The 15,748-nt window shown below is 38.0% G+C and overlaps 1 protein-coding gene across 4 annotated transcripts in view; it reads left to right on the forward strand.

Annotated features, from left to right (window-relative positions):
* The window catches only part of STK39 (serine/threonine kinase 39), an 88,695-nt gene that overhangs the window by 36,959 nt on the left and 35,988 nt on the right, over positions 1-15,748 (forward strand). For all 4 annotated transcript variants that reach the window (XM_048309205.1, XM_048309204.1, XM_048309206.1 and 1 more), the window contains 3 exons: positions 12,556-12,678; positions 12,803-12,835; positions 14,809-14,876. In XM_048309205.1, the coding sequence (XP_048165162.1) occupies positions 12,556-12,678; positions 12,803-12,835; positions 14,809-14,876 (224 nt within the window). The remainder of the gene's footprint in view (positions 1-12,555; positions 12,679-12,802; positions 12,836-14,808; positions 14,877-15,748) is intronic.

A 15,748-nucleotide genomic window follows, 5' to 3' on the forward strand; every position in this document is an offset into this window, starting at 1 on the left:
TTCTTGCTTGCCCTAGCCTAGTAATCAAGGATAATGCTGAACCACTCATCCAGGAGGAGCATGTCCTGCCTCTTCCTGTGCAGGACCTGGTTAGATGTATATTGGTGCTGACCCACAGGAGTGAGTGTTACACCGTGCAACTTCTTACTGGCAATTGTGGATTTCACTAATGGGACTGCTCACCTGTGGGAGCGTTGCTGGTGTCAAGAAGAGCTGGGGAGAAGGCTGTGATGAATGGTCCAAGCTCAGTGTGGTTTGGTAAGCAGGGACGTGCTCTGAAGCCACACTTTTGTCATGGATATAAATGTAGGAGCCCTGACAGCCCGTGCCTCTGCCTGGTTAGATGGTGTGGTGGCAGAGCAGCCTGCCCTGTGCTGCTTGGATGAGAGCCGTGTGCACTGCTGGCATAAAACAGCTCACCGAGAGTTTACATATACTATTTATTAACACGTGCTGAAGCAGTTTTAATTTGAACTGAACACTAAGTTGTTCCATTTGTGATTAGGATTGCTGTATTGGAATAGAGCAATTTGAAATTTGAAACAGCTTTTAGAGTTCTACCGTCAGTTTTCAAATCTTGTCACACTAAAAAATTAATTATAACTGTAAGTACTCTGTATGCCTAAAGGCCCTGGGTCAATTTTATGGTTTTATAATCCTATTTTTTTAATTTTTAAAATCTCCTGCATGACTGCCACTTCTACAAAGTCAACAGGGAAAAACATGTATCTGCATTTCATTTTATTGCTGTCTGAAGTGCTGCTAGTAAACAAAAACACCTAAGCAATAATTGGGCTTAAATTCTATTTTTGGAATGGTAGTATTGCATTGTGCTCTGAATAAAAGCTTTTTTTATAGCTGAGAGTTTTACATTAGAGGGAAAAACCTGTGACAGCATGAAATGATGATTAGTGTGAGTGATACCAGTTTTTATTATACTTCACTAAAAATGCCCTTATGGATGGGTTGGAATTCTAGCTCCTCAGTACAGCTATTTTAAGGTGATGGTCATGTTTCATTATATAAGAAATCATCAGTCCCGTGTATTTAATGAGAAAAATATCATTTTATCACAGATTTCCTGGACAGCTATAACAGCATGATTGCATCTCAGCAAGATATACTAGTGCATCATTTCCTTGCTTCAGTAATGGATTTCATCTGGTAGATAGATCCTACCAGTGATGTATGTTAGTACAGCTGGACTCCAGCTGAGTTGAAAAACAAAGAGCAACATGATCTTGAGCTCAGATTGTTAATATAATTGTATATTAATTTTTCTTTGCACGTAAAAAAAAGCTTATTTAAATAACGTTAACGTATAACACACGTGCTATACTGGAACCCTTTTTCTGGAAAGCAGCAGCTGAACTATAAATATGTGTTTGGCAAGGCTTTGTGTGAGGGAGGGCCCTCCATTGCAGAGGATTAATTGTTCAGTTTATCCAGAACATTGCTACAAATTTAAAAATATAAATAGTGGAACTGTGTTTATATGGTTGAATATTACTGAAAAAAAAAGGAAAAATTGCCACTCAGACCATGTCTGTTATAGTGGGGATACTGCAACACATGTATCAGACAACGAGGCCCGTGGAAAAGAAATATCTATGGACCGATCTCTTGATTTCAGAGAGATGTTTGTTTCTCCAGCCGCATGGCCGGGGCTCTGCTGAGGAACTGCTCAGTCACGGGACCCGAGGGTCCTTGCCCACACGGGGGAACACAAAACAACCGATGGGGAACGAGGCTGACCAGGGAGTAGGGAAACCCCATGTCTCCCCCCCAGGGCCCCTCTCCCAGGACCACATGGTGGGGAGGGAGACCCCAACACGTCAGGTGATTTTTTTATTTTCAAGAAGTTGTTGGAAGGGAAATTTAATGAAAGCATTTTTTCCGAAAATGTAAATTTGACAGAAATTCACATAATCAGAATGCAGTGCCGGCATTAGTGGGTAGTAGAATTGGAAAGTGTTTTAAGGGGCAGAAACATGCAGTTGCACCAGCTTTATTTTAACGTTTCAAATAAAGGAAGAAGATAGGTTAGTGTTTTTGCCAGCACGTAGTTGTGCCATTAGATGCAAGGAACTTCATGCAGTATATGGGTTTGTCCATCTTTTCTTTCACAGGGTGCTTTTACTATTGGTGTGGTTGTTTGTGAGGTTGGATTTTGTGCCTTCTCAAATGGATCTAATTGTTACAGAATAGGTGAGCTTTGAAACAGCCCATGGCTTAGTTGAGTGCTTTTGTATTTCAGATATCCATATGCACATCTGAAATAACTTGGATTACTTATTATGGCAAAGTTTAAAAGCTCGGACATGATTCATCTTAGTTGTTAAAACGTAGCCCTGTTCTCTATTGGAAGGTGTGTTCCAGTCCATGGGCTGTTATGGTTCCACTTCAGAATTCATTTTTGCAGTGAGTCCCTGTCTCTTGTGTAACTGCACTGATCTGCTCCTTAGCTAATGTTGTGTATATGACCTGTTGGCTTGTTCAAAACCATCTTGAACTTGGACTGATGTGGGGTTGGAGTATAATGAGAACTTCTCTGATTAGACCAGTAGCTTTAAGTATTTAGTATTTATCGAAGCTGTTGAAACTTGCAGAACTGGAGGAGGATTTCTTAAAAGTGCTGTTGAAGGACTCGTGATTAAAGAATTAAGACAGGATAAAGGAAGTCCGGGTGTGTATGATGCTGGTGATAGTCTTTGATCAGGAAGTACACCTTTCAAGTAAGCAGAAGATAATCCTATTTTATTGGCCTGTTTTGTAAGGATTTGGTTTTCTGTCGCTGAAAATGTGCAGGAAGGTGCTGGTTTTACCTGTTTACCTTCTGAGAAATTAAACCTCAAACTTCACATGACATCCAATACCAGAAAGCATTTCTTGGATTTGGATTAGCTCCCTAAGTGAAAGTGTCTTAATGGAATTAGTTGTTATTTAATAACTTTCCCAGTTTATAGGCCAAATCAATACTGTGTCAATGCAGGCAGCAACAGCTGGCTAGCTTGGGTCACCTTAGTGCCATGGGGTTTCCTTTCTGGAAAAGACATCCCTTCTGCCTGTCTTTGTTCATAAAGGTAACAAGGAGTTCTGGGAGCATGTGTATTACTTGTAATTTTGTATTTTTTTGGGAAGTTTGCTAGGAAAGTCATGCAGGCAGATGAATTACAAAGAGGATTCTCTAAAAGCAAGGTGGCTCAGAAGCAGCATTCCCACCTATTGCCACTTGCTTAAAGACTGATGGAATAGGTATGTGAGAATTTTTGCTTTTATGTGGAGAAACTAAATATTTAGCCCACATAGTTTAAAAAAAAAAAAAGGGGGGGGGGGGGGGAATTAAAAACAAAAAGAGCCCAGGCTCAAGCATCTGAAGAAAGTGTAAAGTAACTATGTTTTCCTGGCTAGACCTTGTAAAGGTTTCAGAAATTCAGTACCAAAACAAATTATGTGTTATTTGTTTTTGACACTCGTTTTCCCCTGCGCTTGAGCTTGATACTGGTGATATTCTTGTAAGCTCCTGGGGAGAGCTGCAAGGGAGGTAGCAGGACATCCTTGAGGTGGTGTTACCCAGTGATATTATAGGGGAATTAATTTAGTTGAAAAGTGCTCTAGGCTCAAGGAGTTAAAATTATGGCTGGAGCTGAAAAGTTCAAGGTTTTAACCAGAACAAGTAGATTAAGGCCAGCAGAGCAGAAGGAAGGGCTGGAACAGTAATAGTTCGTTTCTGTTTAGCTCTGAAAAACAGCTCCATGAGAAGGTTATTCCAGCAGTCCATCTGCAGCTAAAGTCAGACAGTATGTGAAGAGAAAGTGAGTGTCAGGGATGCACATCCCAGCAGGGCTGTGTGGGATTTACTGGCAGCAGAGGGCAGCCACAGCCAGTGCTCTGCAGCCCGCGGGATCCATCCTGCCTGAGCTGTGTCTGGAGTCACAGGCTGGGAGTCTGTCTCTAGCTCTGGAGTTTTAAATGCTGTAGGCTGGTTGAATGCATGCTGCTTCTTGATAGCTGGCTAAATAGAAACACTGGGGTTTTAGAAAATTGGATTTTATAAAAATGACAGATCTGTTAATTATTTTCATGTTAATTTATAACTTTTTTTGGAGAACTATACTCAAGTTTTAATTTGATCACTGTAGTATTTCTAAAATTGTCTTGAATAAATTCACGTCTCTTTAAAATCTGTGTAGAATGCAGAATGTGTATTACAGTAATTTCTGTTATGTACATAAGCAAATGGAAACCTTGGAAAAAATAGAAAAGGGTAGAAATTAGAATTTCACCTTGAAATGGTGCGTTCAAGCCTATGAGTTTGAAAGTAAGTGAAAGTCATAATAATTTCTTCTTTGAATTCTACAGTAATAGATTGTTTTCCTAAATACTTTTTAATGTATCTCTAATGCTGACAATGAAATCTACCTCATAATAAGAGGTTTCTGCTACTGAATAATGAAAGCTCTACATGAGGCTGTATTTGTCTTCTTTTTTTTCACCTCCGGTTATTTTAAGAAAGTAAGCAGTTTGAATGGTAGAAAAGCATGGTGGAATTGGAAAATGATGATTATGAAGGTGGATCTAGTGATCCCTCTAGTGGCAAGTCTTCTAGTACTGATTCACCGTCATGATGTGCATTCATCTGAGCAGCCAGAAAAGAAAGCTCTGAAGATCTGGATCTTTCTTCATCATCTTTCAGAGTACTAAGTTACTTCACCAATTTGCTGTATCTTTGATTTGCTTTTTTTTGATTCTTGCCAGTATCCTCTTGGCTTTGACACCTTAATTTGATTGGAAGGGTGGAGGGAAGCAGGCAGGGAAAAGAAAGAGGATAGAAAAGAGCCTTGCTCGGCATGTGTGAATTAGCTGTCGGGTCATGCCTGATAGCCATTTGGGATTCCTTGTGTTTGAGGTGAAGTGATACTTTTGTGGAGCAATGTATCTCCTCTGCAGAATTAATTGAAAACATCCTCCTCAGCACAGGTGCATGTTCATGCCTGAAAGGACTATTGTTAAAATGTGAATGAAAGCATTATTTGCAGCTAATAACATTCAGTAATGAAGTTTATGTAGTGGAACTAATAAGTGGAGAAATAATGTCTGAAAACCAAAAATCATACTGAGTTACTAAATTTGCACATTTCCCATGTGGCAGGAATTTCAGCAAAACTGCAATTTCTCAAAGCAAAATCAGAGTCCAGTTTTGGACTCAGGCTGAAAGCAGAGATAATAAATATGTTGCAGTATTTAAGTAAAACCTCATGTTTAAGGAAAGCAGAATTAGGAGTTCAGGGAATACATGCACTTGTAAACAAGATGTTTTGGTAACAAAATAGTGTCTTACTTTGAGCCACTACATCTTGCTGTCTCTAAGCAGCGTTATCCCAGCAGTAGAAGAATTGGTGAAGAGTGGAAAGGGGGAGGGTGTTGGACAAGGAATCCCCCAGAGTGGGTGAGGACTTGGTACACTGCTACATTCACTGGTGCTTTTCTTGTCATTTCCTCTAGAGGTGCAGGAATGTGCTCCCTCATCCCCTCTCTCTTCAGCTGATAATGGCTTTGTTTTCCTCTCACTGATAGCTCCGCTTGGGAGTGTAGGTAAGATTTCGTGGCAGTCTTCTCAATTGATGGCCGTGCCCTTGGGTGTCACACTTGTCATCATGCAAGCATGATACTGTTTGGCTTATAAAAACAAACCTGTACCATAAATATTTAAAGCAAAGGGTCTTTTTTTTTAAACAGTTCTATTTTTTGTTGACTTCTGCTGTGTTATCCCTTAAAAAGGGTGCTCTTCCAGAACCAGTAGAAAGCTGAAGAAGTCCTGTTCAATGCAGAATTATCAGACTCCCGTATTCAGTAATCTTTCATGAAGAAAGATACAATGATCTTACATTTCTTGACTTTAAGATGACAGTGTAATTGATTCCTCTAGGGAGTATTCCAGTAGTTTCTGCGTATGAGTATGAAACACTGCAAGTTCTGTCTAACTTTTTCTCCAAGTAGGAGGAAAAGCGAAGGAAGACTAAGTTTTTTTTCCATGATGATATTTGCAGCATGCAGAATGGTTTAAGAGGAGGGGACACTAACACCAAATTACTGTGATATCTTAACACCTTTTGAGTTCTACGAAGCAGAAATGCCAGAGTGTTTTTTACAAAGGTAGTGGTACATCCCATTAATAATGATAGCCTCCCTAAATTGTGGTGAGAAAAAACAAGGGTTTGAATGCATAAAACACATTCAGGTTTGCAGAAGTTTTGTGGCTTCCATCAGAATAAAAATAAGACTTCACAATATAATGAATTCAGAGGAGTTTAAGAACAGTCAGCAGTGAAGGGGTTAGGATAGTCACCTGACCTGTGAGACTGGGTTGGATGTGGACCTTCTCCTGAGGTAGTGCTTCAACTCTTCAACAAAGGATGATGTAAACATGTGGGAATTCATGAGCGGTCTTGGACCTCAGGGGTTTTTTTTGTTTTTTTTTGCAAAAATGTGATAACATTGCAGGTGTTCTTATACAAAAAGAACAGTGTTCTTTTGCTTACATATGTATTGTATAAAGTGACTTCATGCCTTTAACCTCAGGTGGTAAGCTGTGATTAAAGATGTAACTGTTTTAAGCAAAACGCTTGTGCCATGATTGGATACACAATGATAGGCAGATTTTTTTTGTTGCATTGGAATAAAAATAAATGCATAGGGGTGGAGATTGAAATTTGCTTTTTTGTCTTAGGAAACATTCAGGAAAAGTTTGCAAGATGGTGAAAGGTAAAAATTATAAAATCTGTTTGCTCTATAGGCTTAAGATGTGTATGGAAGGAACTGGTCTAGGGATTTTTTTGAGAGAATAATATACAGAGCAAAGTGTGGTGCTAAAACCAAAATTGTTCAGTAATGTCCTATTCCTCATCATTGTTCTTTCTGTAAAATCACTAGCATGGAACTGGCATGGGAACTGGTTTTATAAATACTTCTCATGAAGTTGTATGAGAAGTGAAGCTTCTGTAACCTGTGATTAAAAAAAAAAAATAAGGGGGGAGCACTGGCTGTGCAAAAACCCTCACCTTATCAATTACCAAGTAAATATTCATACTTTGAAAAGTATATTTGTTCTATAAGATCTTCTGGGATTCTGTAACAGTGGGAGTCCAGTCTCCTATAAGAACCAGCGTGAGGTGAAGTTATACAGCATCAGTTGACTGGTCTTTCTTTTTTTCTGCTTGAAAGTCAAATTTAAGCTTTTATGAGGACAGACTCAGAAAATTAAAAAGATGAGGTTTTTAAATAACCACCTTGTCATTACTGCTCTCAGGGGCATGTGGGATTGGTTGTATCTTGACTACTGTACTGGCATATGTAGCTGAAGGGCATCCGTGGTAAAATAAAAGACAACTCTGTCTCCAGATAAAGCTAAGCTGCAGTATTTCTGGAAGAATATGTGTTTAAAAAATAAAAAAGTACAGATTGCCCTCTGTAGAGATACACAAATGCAAAAAACAAACAACAGCACTGATTATTCTCTAGTTAGAAACTAATAGGAAGCAGTGTCAGGGTTCCACAAAGACTTTTGCAGATGCTCTTCAAGTGTGTGGAATCTACACATTTGCTGCTCTCCAGGAGTTTAGGAACAAATTAAATTTGGGCTCTATGTTACCTGTATATGGAGGGTGGCAAGGCATCTTCCACGATACTCAATACTAATGTTTATTAGTGCCATCAGTTTTGCTTACACAAATGCATCTTACTTCCCATGCTTTCAGGTCACCATTCTCTTTCTGTGGAATAAAGTTTAAAAATGCTGGTTTAAATTTATCCAGGACTCCATCGCAAATATTCAGTTTCCAGAGGTTCAATAAGAATACCTTAAATAATTTAGATAGTGGGAAAATCAATGTTACTAGTTCAGTCATCTTCCTGCAGAATGAGAAAAAATACAGTGGATGTATAATATTGCTCTTACTGACAGAATGGATTTGTAATGTAGTCTAAGATCATGTGCTGTACCATGTATGAAATGCAGTAATGCTTTATGTGTACGCATTGGTATCCCACAGTGTATCCTTTAATTTATTTATTAAATTTAGACACTGAAATAAAATAATAAAACTGTAAGTGGGCCCAGTTCTTTGCTGTTTTGAGCAGTTGTGAATAAGGAAGTAGAAAATTCTTAATGTTCAGAAAGTGTTCATTCCCTTCGCTGTCACATAACAAAAATAAATTTGTAAAGAGAGTGCAGCAGCTAAAGAATCAGTAATGAATAATAGATTCTTCTTATCCCAGTCTCTAACATCTACATACAGCGAGCATTCAGTGCCTAGAAGACAACAATTTATGTTTTGCTTCCCTGTGTTGTAGCCTTCTTTTCATCAAGCCTTGGGAAATGTGGGCAGCTTCTGCATTCTGCTAATGGAGTTCTCTCTGTGTTAGGGTGATTAGGGCTGACCTTCATTGGGTGGGATTTACAGCTGCTGAGTTCATCTGTAAACACACATTCTCCTGGAAAGCTAGTGCATGGTAGTATTGGCAGGGAATGTTAAATTGTCTGTATCCTGCTTTAAAAGAGTGGGGACAAATAGTTCTGTCAGCAGCTTAATTTATACTTAAATATTTGTGACTGTATTGTGTTCTGCAGTAAGCTTTAACCAGGAACAACATATACAACAATACTGCTACTTCCATTATAATGACGCACTGATTTGTCCAAGCACTCTCTGTTTTAACTGATGTTCATAATGTATTTCTTCTGCAGCTGGGGTAATGTTGCAGTGGCTTATTAAGCTTTTCCTCCTAGAAACTGCTACATTACAATGCTCTGAGCTGCTTTTGTGTTGGCTGTAGCTTAACTGCCAGTCATTCAAATTAATTTTTTATTCTCTGGTGTCTTTTGACTTACGTGAAATCTGTTTTCTAATATGTGTTAATTTGTCTTGTAAAACTGAACTTTCATTGTTTTTTTTTATTAGCTAAAGTTATGATTCAGTTTAGTTCCTATTTTGGAAGGATCATTTAAAATTTTAATCAGTAAAACCCAAATTAGAATTGAGCGTGTTTTAATTTGTTTTCCTTTCCCTCTGAAATACTTCCTGAGAGATACACAATTTTTAGCATAAGGAATTACTGATGTTGTGTGTTTTGACTGAAACTGATGGGGAAATTGCATTTGTATGGCTACTGCATGCAATGTGAAATTTAAACTAACTTGCTTCTTATTTTTGTAGATACACAAGAAGTTTGTTTTGGTTCCATGCTCTGTCTGGATTTGCTTTTTGCCCTTATATAAATAGCTTCATTTGTTTGTGGCTTTATTTCTCTCTGAAAAATGGAAGATCTGTAGCGCAGGGTATCAGTAAAAATATATAGAATATTCTCAATTGACTTAATGCTGTAATTATTGGAGTGAAACGCAAGCATGCTGCCTGTGGTATCAGTCTGCTAGCAGTATCTCAAATGATAGCCAGAACAGAAATTTAATATGTTATATAAATTATATATATTTCCATCCAATATCTGATACTAGAGTTAGATGTTTACGATGAACAAAGAGACAATTTATTTGCAGGCGTGGTGTGCCACTTGTGCTCTTTCCTTCACCTAGGGAGGGTACATGCCCTCCATATCTAACTGATTCTATGTGGCTTTAACCAGAACTGAGTGAGCAAAGCCAGGCTTGTTAGTCAAAAAATTATGCAAATTAGTTCACCAAGCGATGCAAGTGTTAAACACGCACACCAATTAAAAAAACCTTTGTAGACAGCAACTTCACATTTTTGAGAGTTGAATAGGTTGGGTACTTTGCTCTAGCTGAAATTACAATTTCTTTCCTGTGAATGTGTGCTGGTGGAAATCAGTCTGATTGAAACAGACTACCAGTAAAATTGTTTTTCTGCTTTCAGAAACCTCTCAAGAAAATACTTTGATTTAACACGGTATTTTGCTTTGTACTACATTTCTTGTCCTTGAGCCATTTGTTTATTGTTTATTTAAAGGCGGTCTATTTAAAAACTTGAAATGCACTCCATCTTCATCAGTAAAGTTTTCTCCTAGAACTCTCTGCAAATGATACAAGCATCATTAAGCCCCATTAAAATCATTCTGTGTAGAATAAGTCTTCAAAACAACTGAAAATGGAAGCAGAAAGATACATTGATTAGTGCACGATGCAGTGTTTGAATGTGTCTGTAAACCAATATATCCTATTGTGCTGGAAAAGCATGTGTTTAGTTGTGGATGATGTCCTCTCCTAGGTTTGTGTAGAGCCATTTGGGAGATGTCTGTGCTGTTAAACAAAAGCCTGCCTCAGTCCTTGAAGGATAATAAATTACATCCACAAGCAGCAGGCACATTGCCTGCTAGATTACCTCGTGTCTGTACTGATCCCTGATGATATAGACAGTAAGAGCCCACTGATTGTGCCTGGGCTGATTGCAGCTGAGTAAAGAATTGCTGTGCTACTGCTTCCTTTGATGTCTGCCTGGTCCTTCCTCCCAAACACACACAAGCTTCTTCTACAAAGCTTGGAGGCAGCTAGGCTAAAATTGGTGCAATAGGAGCTTGGTATGGGAAACGGGGAAAATAGTGCAGAATTTGTCCATCAAGAGATGGAGTAGGGTATTCCCCCAGTGTCCTGAATAGGTTTCCCCTCTTCTCAGTTACAAATGAGAACAAAATATGGAGAAACTGAGTAGGGCACTCTAATTTGGTTGTACAGGGAAGAAATGTAAGGGAGAAATATCATAAAGGCTGAAGGAAATACAGAAGTGCGGTGAGGCTCTGGAAACTTCACCCTTTCCTCTGGTTTAGTCTTACATGTGCAGAAGGGAAGGGAGAGGAGCAGGTGGGTGTTTGGGAAGTGAAGGAAAGAAGAGTGGAAAAGAGTCCAGACAGACATCAAGATACCTTTTTGTGTATGGGCAAGGTTTTGAAAGAAGGCTCCTATCACTGATACTCTTGTGGTGTCAGGCCAGCCAGCTCCAAAGTGTGCTTGGCCCAAAGCCAGTACAGAAATAGCTAAGTACCCAGCTCTCTATGAAAATCTGCTTTGGAAAAATTGTATTAATGCCTGCATTACAGTTTCCTTGGAAGTTCATGGTCTCAGACTTGAAGTGTTCTATATTATTTTCATGCCATGCATCTTGCTGATATGGTACCTGAAGGGATTTAGAAGCAGCTGGAATTTGTCACATGCTGCATCTCTCTGCGCATTATGGTATGCAGCAAACCAGAGGGGTTTAGAGCAGTGCTAATACCAGTTTAGTCTTTCTTTTAAGTTTCATTATGTTGAAAAACACCGTAATTTTTATAGTCACGAATTTGATTTTTATATTTAGGTTTTTCCCCTCTTTTGTTTTCCATCACTGCCACCAACCAACAGTATGTAGAAGCAAGCTGATCAGTGTTCATACTATGCAAGACATCAAAACACCACCCATGGGAATCTGCAAAACCAAAGTTGAACCAGGCAGTTGTATAATGCTGTGGGTACTGGTAAACAGGATATGCAATTTTGTGCTAAGACCATCTAGTCAGTAATTTTTTAATGTTATTTTTACTGATATCTTCTCCATTAGTTGTTTTTGGCCTGAAACAGCTTTTCTGCCAAATTAGCTCTTTCTTTTGTGTGCTGTGAATGTTTTGTTCCTTTTATTCTCTTACCAATGTACAGGCAGTTTTCTGAAATAACTTCTTTTCCTTTCTTAAATTTGAAAAGCAGGAGGAAATCCTTTAAGCTTTACAAAATTATAGCACTGTGGAGTTTACCCGTACAAGGATTTGAAGTTCTGCAGTGGGAACTGTATGTTGGTTCAGTGATGTGAAATAATTAGAGAAACTGATTCTAATCTGAACACCGTCGGGGCTGCCGGTTATTGTGCTGTGCTTCCAGACATCTCAAGGGTCTCAAAATGCATAGGTGTGGGAAGAGTTATTGGATGAGTGGTTGTGGGCTAAACATGATCTGGGGAAAAACAAGCGTGTTGTCCAGCTCTGAAAAAGAGCAATGTGGCACCGTAAGAGTATTTGATTTTCAGATTTAGCTGCAGGATAGTCCTATGATGCCTCATTGGTCTGTTTATCTACAAGAGTTGGCCCAGCTAGTCTGGTGTGATGCATGCCTGCCTACCTCAGGCTGCATACAGCCGGTGCTTTTTTTTTTTTCATAAGGATAACTTTGCTGTTAAGGTATTCTTAAAACCTCTACATGTTTTAAAGCTTTTTAGCAGAGCAATCACATTTTTGAGACTTGTGTCCCAAGAGCAATCTTGTCTGTGTAACTTCTGCTTCCTTGAATAGCTTCCTTTCCTTTCAAGCAGCGAACAGTTGTCATCTACTTGAGCTTGTTCCTAAGTGGTAGTAAAATATATCCAAGCCTGTTGCCCTATATGAATTTTCTATAGCTTAGCTATTCCCACTGGCTTAAGGAGGTCAGATATTAGAATGTTAGTGGCTCCTGCAGCAAATTAATGAAAGCACATAGAATAAAAATAGCAAATAATTGCTGATTAACCAGAACACCAATATAGACTAAAGGTATCTGTGTAATGGTAAACAATATTTTGGTAGGTCAGACGAGTGCCAGGTTCCAGTGGTCACCTCCATAAAACAGAAGATGGGGACTGGGAATGGAGTGATGATGAAATGGATGAGAAGAGTGAGGAAGGCAAAGCTGCTATTTCTCAGGAAAAGGTACTTTCTGTTTGTGCCAAGACATTTATACTCTGTAAGATATTCTTTCTGTTAATTGTTAGTATTTCTGGATCTTTGTTGCATAAAGCTGCATAGCTCATATCTCACTGTGTTTGTTTTCCAGTCACGAAGACTGAAAGAGGAGGAGAACACAGAGGTAAAAATGTCTTTATCAATTTTTTTTCTTCCAAGCGTTTGAGTGAAGGGATTTCTTTTTCATGTCTGCTGTTAAAAATGTGAATTGAGGTGCAAGTGTTGTTCTGCAGCCTTGTATAGCAGGTGCTTGTGAGGATAGAGCTGTATGCCATTGTGCCTGTAACAATGAACTTCAGCACACAGTGGATAAGATGGATAGGAATTTAAAAACCATGTTATGTTTGTGCCCAGGAGAATTAATGAAGATAGGTAGTTTGGCTGTTTTAAATGAATCTTCATAACTGGATCACACTAATTGCTGTCTGTCAGGGTAATGCAGGCTGCATTGGAGTAGCCAGAACATCTCCAAATAATTTTTTCTTCTTAGGATCTGTATCATGACATGTAGCTTATAATTAAAATATTTCCTTCCATACACATTAAAATAGTTCAGTACTGAAGCATATTAGATTTAATTCAGAAGAATAAAATACTATATAGAATTTCATGGCCCTGTGCCGAGTGTGGGAAGCATCACTGCTATAAACAATTGTTTAATAGGATTATGGCTTACAGACTAAATGGTCTTTAAAAATGTCTTTTCTTTGGGTGGGTGACCCTTGCCACTTCACCTGTAGTTTTAGATTCTCAGATTTTCGTTGGTGTCAGAGAAATCTTCTAAAAGCCTAGCAGCTTCCTGCTGGATTTGGTCCTGTTAGCTCCTCTGATGACCCCAGTCTCTCCATTGCAGACCTAATTTACACAGTTCTTCAGCATCTGAGCTACCTTATGTAAGTTGGGTACAAGGAAAGGCTTTTACCACACAGTCTTTCTGTCTTAGATGTTGAGAGTTCTACTGCTTGTGCCTCAGTTTATATAGGTAACTCATAATAAAAAAAGTTGCTTAATTTATGAAGGAGAAAAAAATCCTCTGCTTGAAGTCTTCTGTTGATTTTTATCTGAAATGCTCTAGAAGATGACTTGGAAGTAAGACTAGTGCATCTTGTCACTGTTGGTGTGTGCCTCTTGGGTCTTTGGGATGCACATTCCTATACACTGACATAACATGTCTGTTGAAGATGCAGAAATAATACAGTATAAAGTATAAAGTAGCTTATGTGAATGCAAGGAATTTAATTGAAATAGAAAAAATCCTTCTCTTATTTTAGTGATTGTGAAAAATAATTTTCCAAATCTTCATTAATGTTTGCTGAAAACACAGAATATAAAATATGGATCTTGTGTAACTTTTTAATAGCTTTGATATGGAAAACTGTTGAAAAAAATGAAATGTCAAATGAAATTTGTGATGCAAGTCTTTATTTTGGGAGGGCTTTTGAACCCTTTGTAACCTCGGAACAGGCTGTTCTGTGAGTGGTGACAATATGCCAAGTTGGGTATGAAATCATAGTAGGGTAGAGGAGCCTGGTGCATTCTGTATGTAGAATACACTTTTGCTTGAGGCTTCATACAGATTTTAGTTGTGAGCTGGGGAGGATATTGCAGTGTGAGGGAGGAGTGGTAATGTGAAAGATATCAGTGTTCCTGATTTTTCTCTGTGAAAGACATCCTCTGAGCTGTGATACCTGCTATGATACGCTGCTAGTTCCTTGAATATGGGTAGATGTACGGCTTCCTTAACAACCAAAACTGTTACACAAAAATAATGTGAGTAGCAGTTTGGAATTCTCTCTGTGTGCATATTATTTAATAGGTAATTGTTGCTTCGATGCAAGGTGGATTATAAGCTCTTACACTCAGTGCTCTAATGCAGGCCTTATTTATTACTTGTTTGTCTGTAATTGAAATATGGGAGTTTTACTGGTATCAGCTGTATTTTAGACTGTGTACTGAAAGTGTTTAAAGGGTTCCTGAGAGTTAGAGAATGTGTTAAATATTCTGTGCTAACTTCAGACTGTTAGCATGGAAAGTTTTTTGTGATTTTTTTTTCCCTTTGGCATCCTTTACAAGACTTTTTGCTTTTTTCTCTTATAGTCTCAGCCTGCTGTTAGTGAGGAATATAGTGAAGTTCCATGTGCGGTGAATCTTGTCTTAAGATTAAGGTAAGAGATCCTTCTATTTATTTAGCAGTATTATCTTGATTTCCGTCATTACTTTCATAATATTAACATAAAGTCAGTGTTGAAGTGCATAATCTCCCAGTATGACCAGTATGAATAGTGTTTCTGAGAGTAATAGCTGTCTTTTGTTTACTGAAATAGTATAAAATGAAAAGCAGAATATGAATGTGTCTTCAGGCAAAGTGTACCCTTCATTAAGTATTTTCTTTCTTTTTTTTTCCTTATAATGTAGAATCACAGTGACAAATTTTTAATGAGTTTCTTTCACACTTCAGCAGTCAGCCTCTGACAGAAATAAACCATAGCTGTATTACAAGTTGCCTACTTAAAATGTTTTTCACTGGCAAGTTTGATCAGCCAGTATGGAGAAGTGATGGGCATTTTAGAAAATGGGTACAAATATGTTGTCGGACTTAAATTTTTACTTAGTTAAAATGAGTCAGATTACCTTTAATTAAAATCAGTTTCTAACTAAGATTTGAATTGCTTAGTTATACAGTCTAGTTCTTGGATAAAACTATTTTTTCATATGAAACTTTCATAGCTTTTTATGTGTATGATAGCTTTTTAATGTTTTTTCTTAAAAAACTTACTACCACTCACTTTAAGACTTGCTTACATCCAGTTTGTGTTGACAGGATATCTATTAGGGGTTATAAATTCCTAATTATTGCTATGGAGAAAAGTTAAATATTATTTATGCTAATAAAAAGCTAAGAAGTCAGAAATAATTAGAAAATTACAACCAGTATGTTAGAAACAAATAGCAGATTTATGCATAACAAATAGCTTTAAAACAGTAGCATCAAAAATTGTCAGTGTCCTGGTTTCAAGTGTTAGTAGTCAGAAAAAAA

The sequence above is a fragment of the Corvus hawaiiensis genome, chromosome 7 (assembly GCF_020740725.1).
Source record: "Corvus hawaiiensis isolate bCorHaw1 chromosome 7, bCorHaw1.pri.cur, whole genome shotgun sequence".
NCBI lineage: Eukaryota > Metazoa > Chordata > Aves > Passeriformes > Corvidae > Corvus > Corvus hawaiiensis.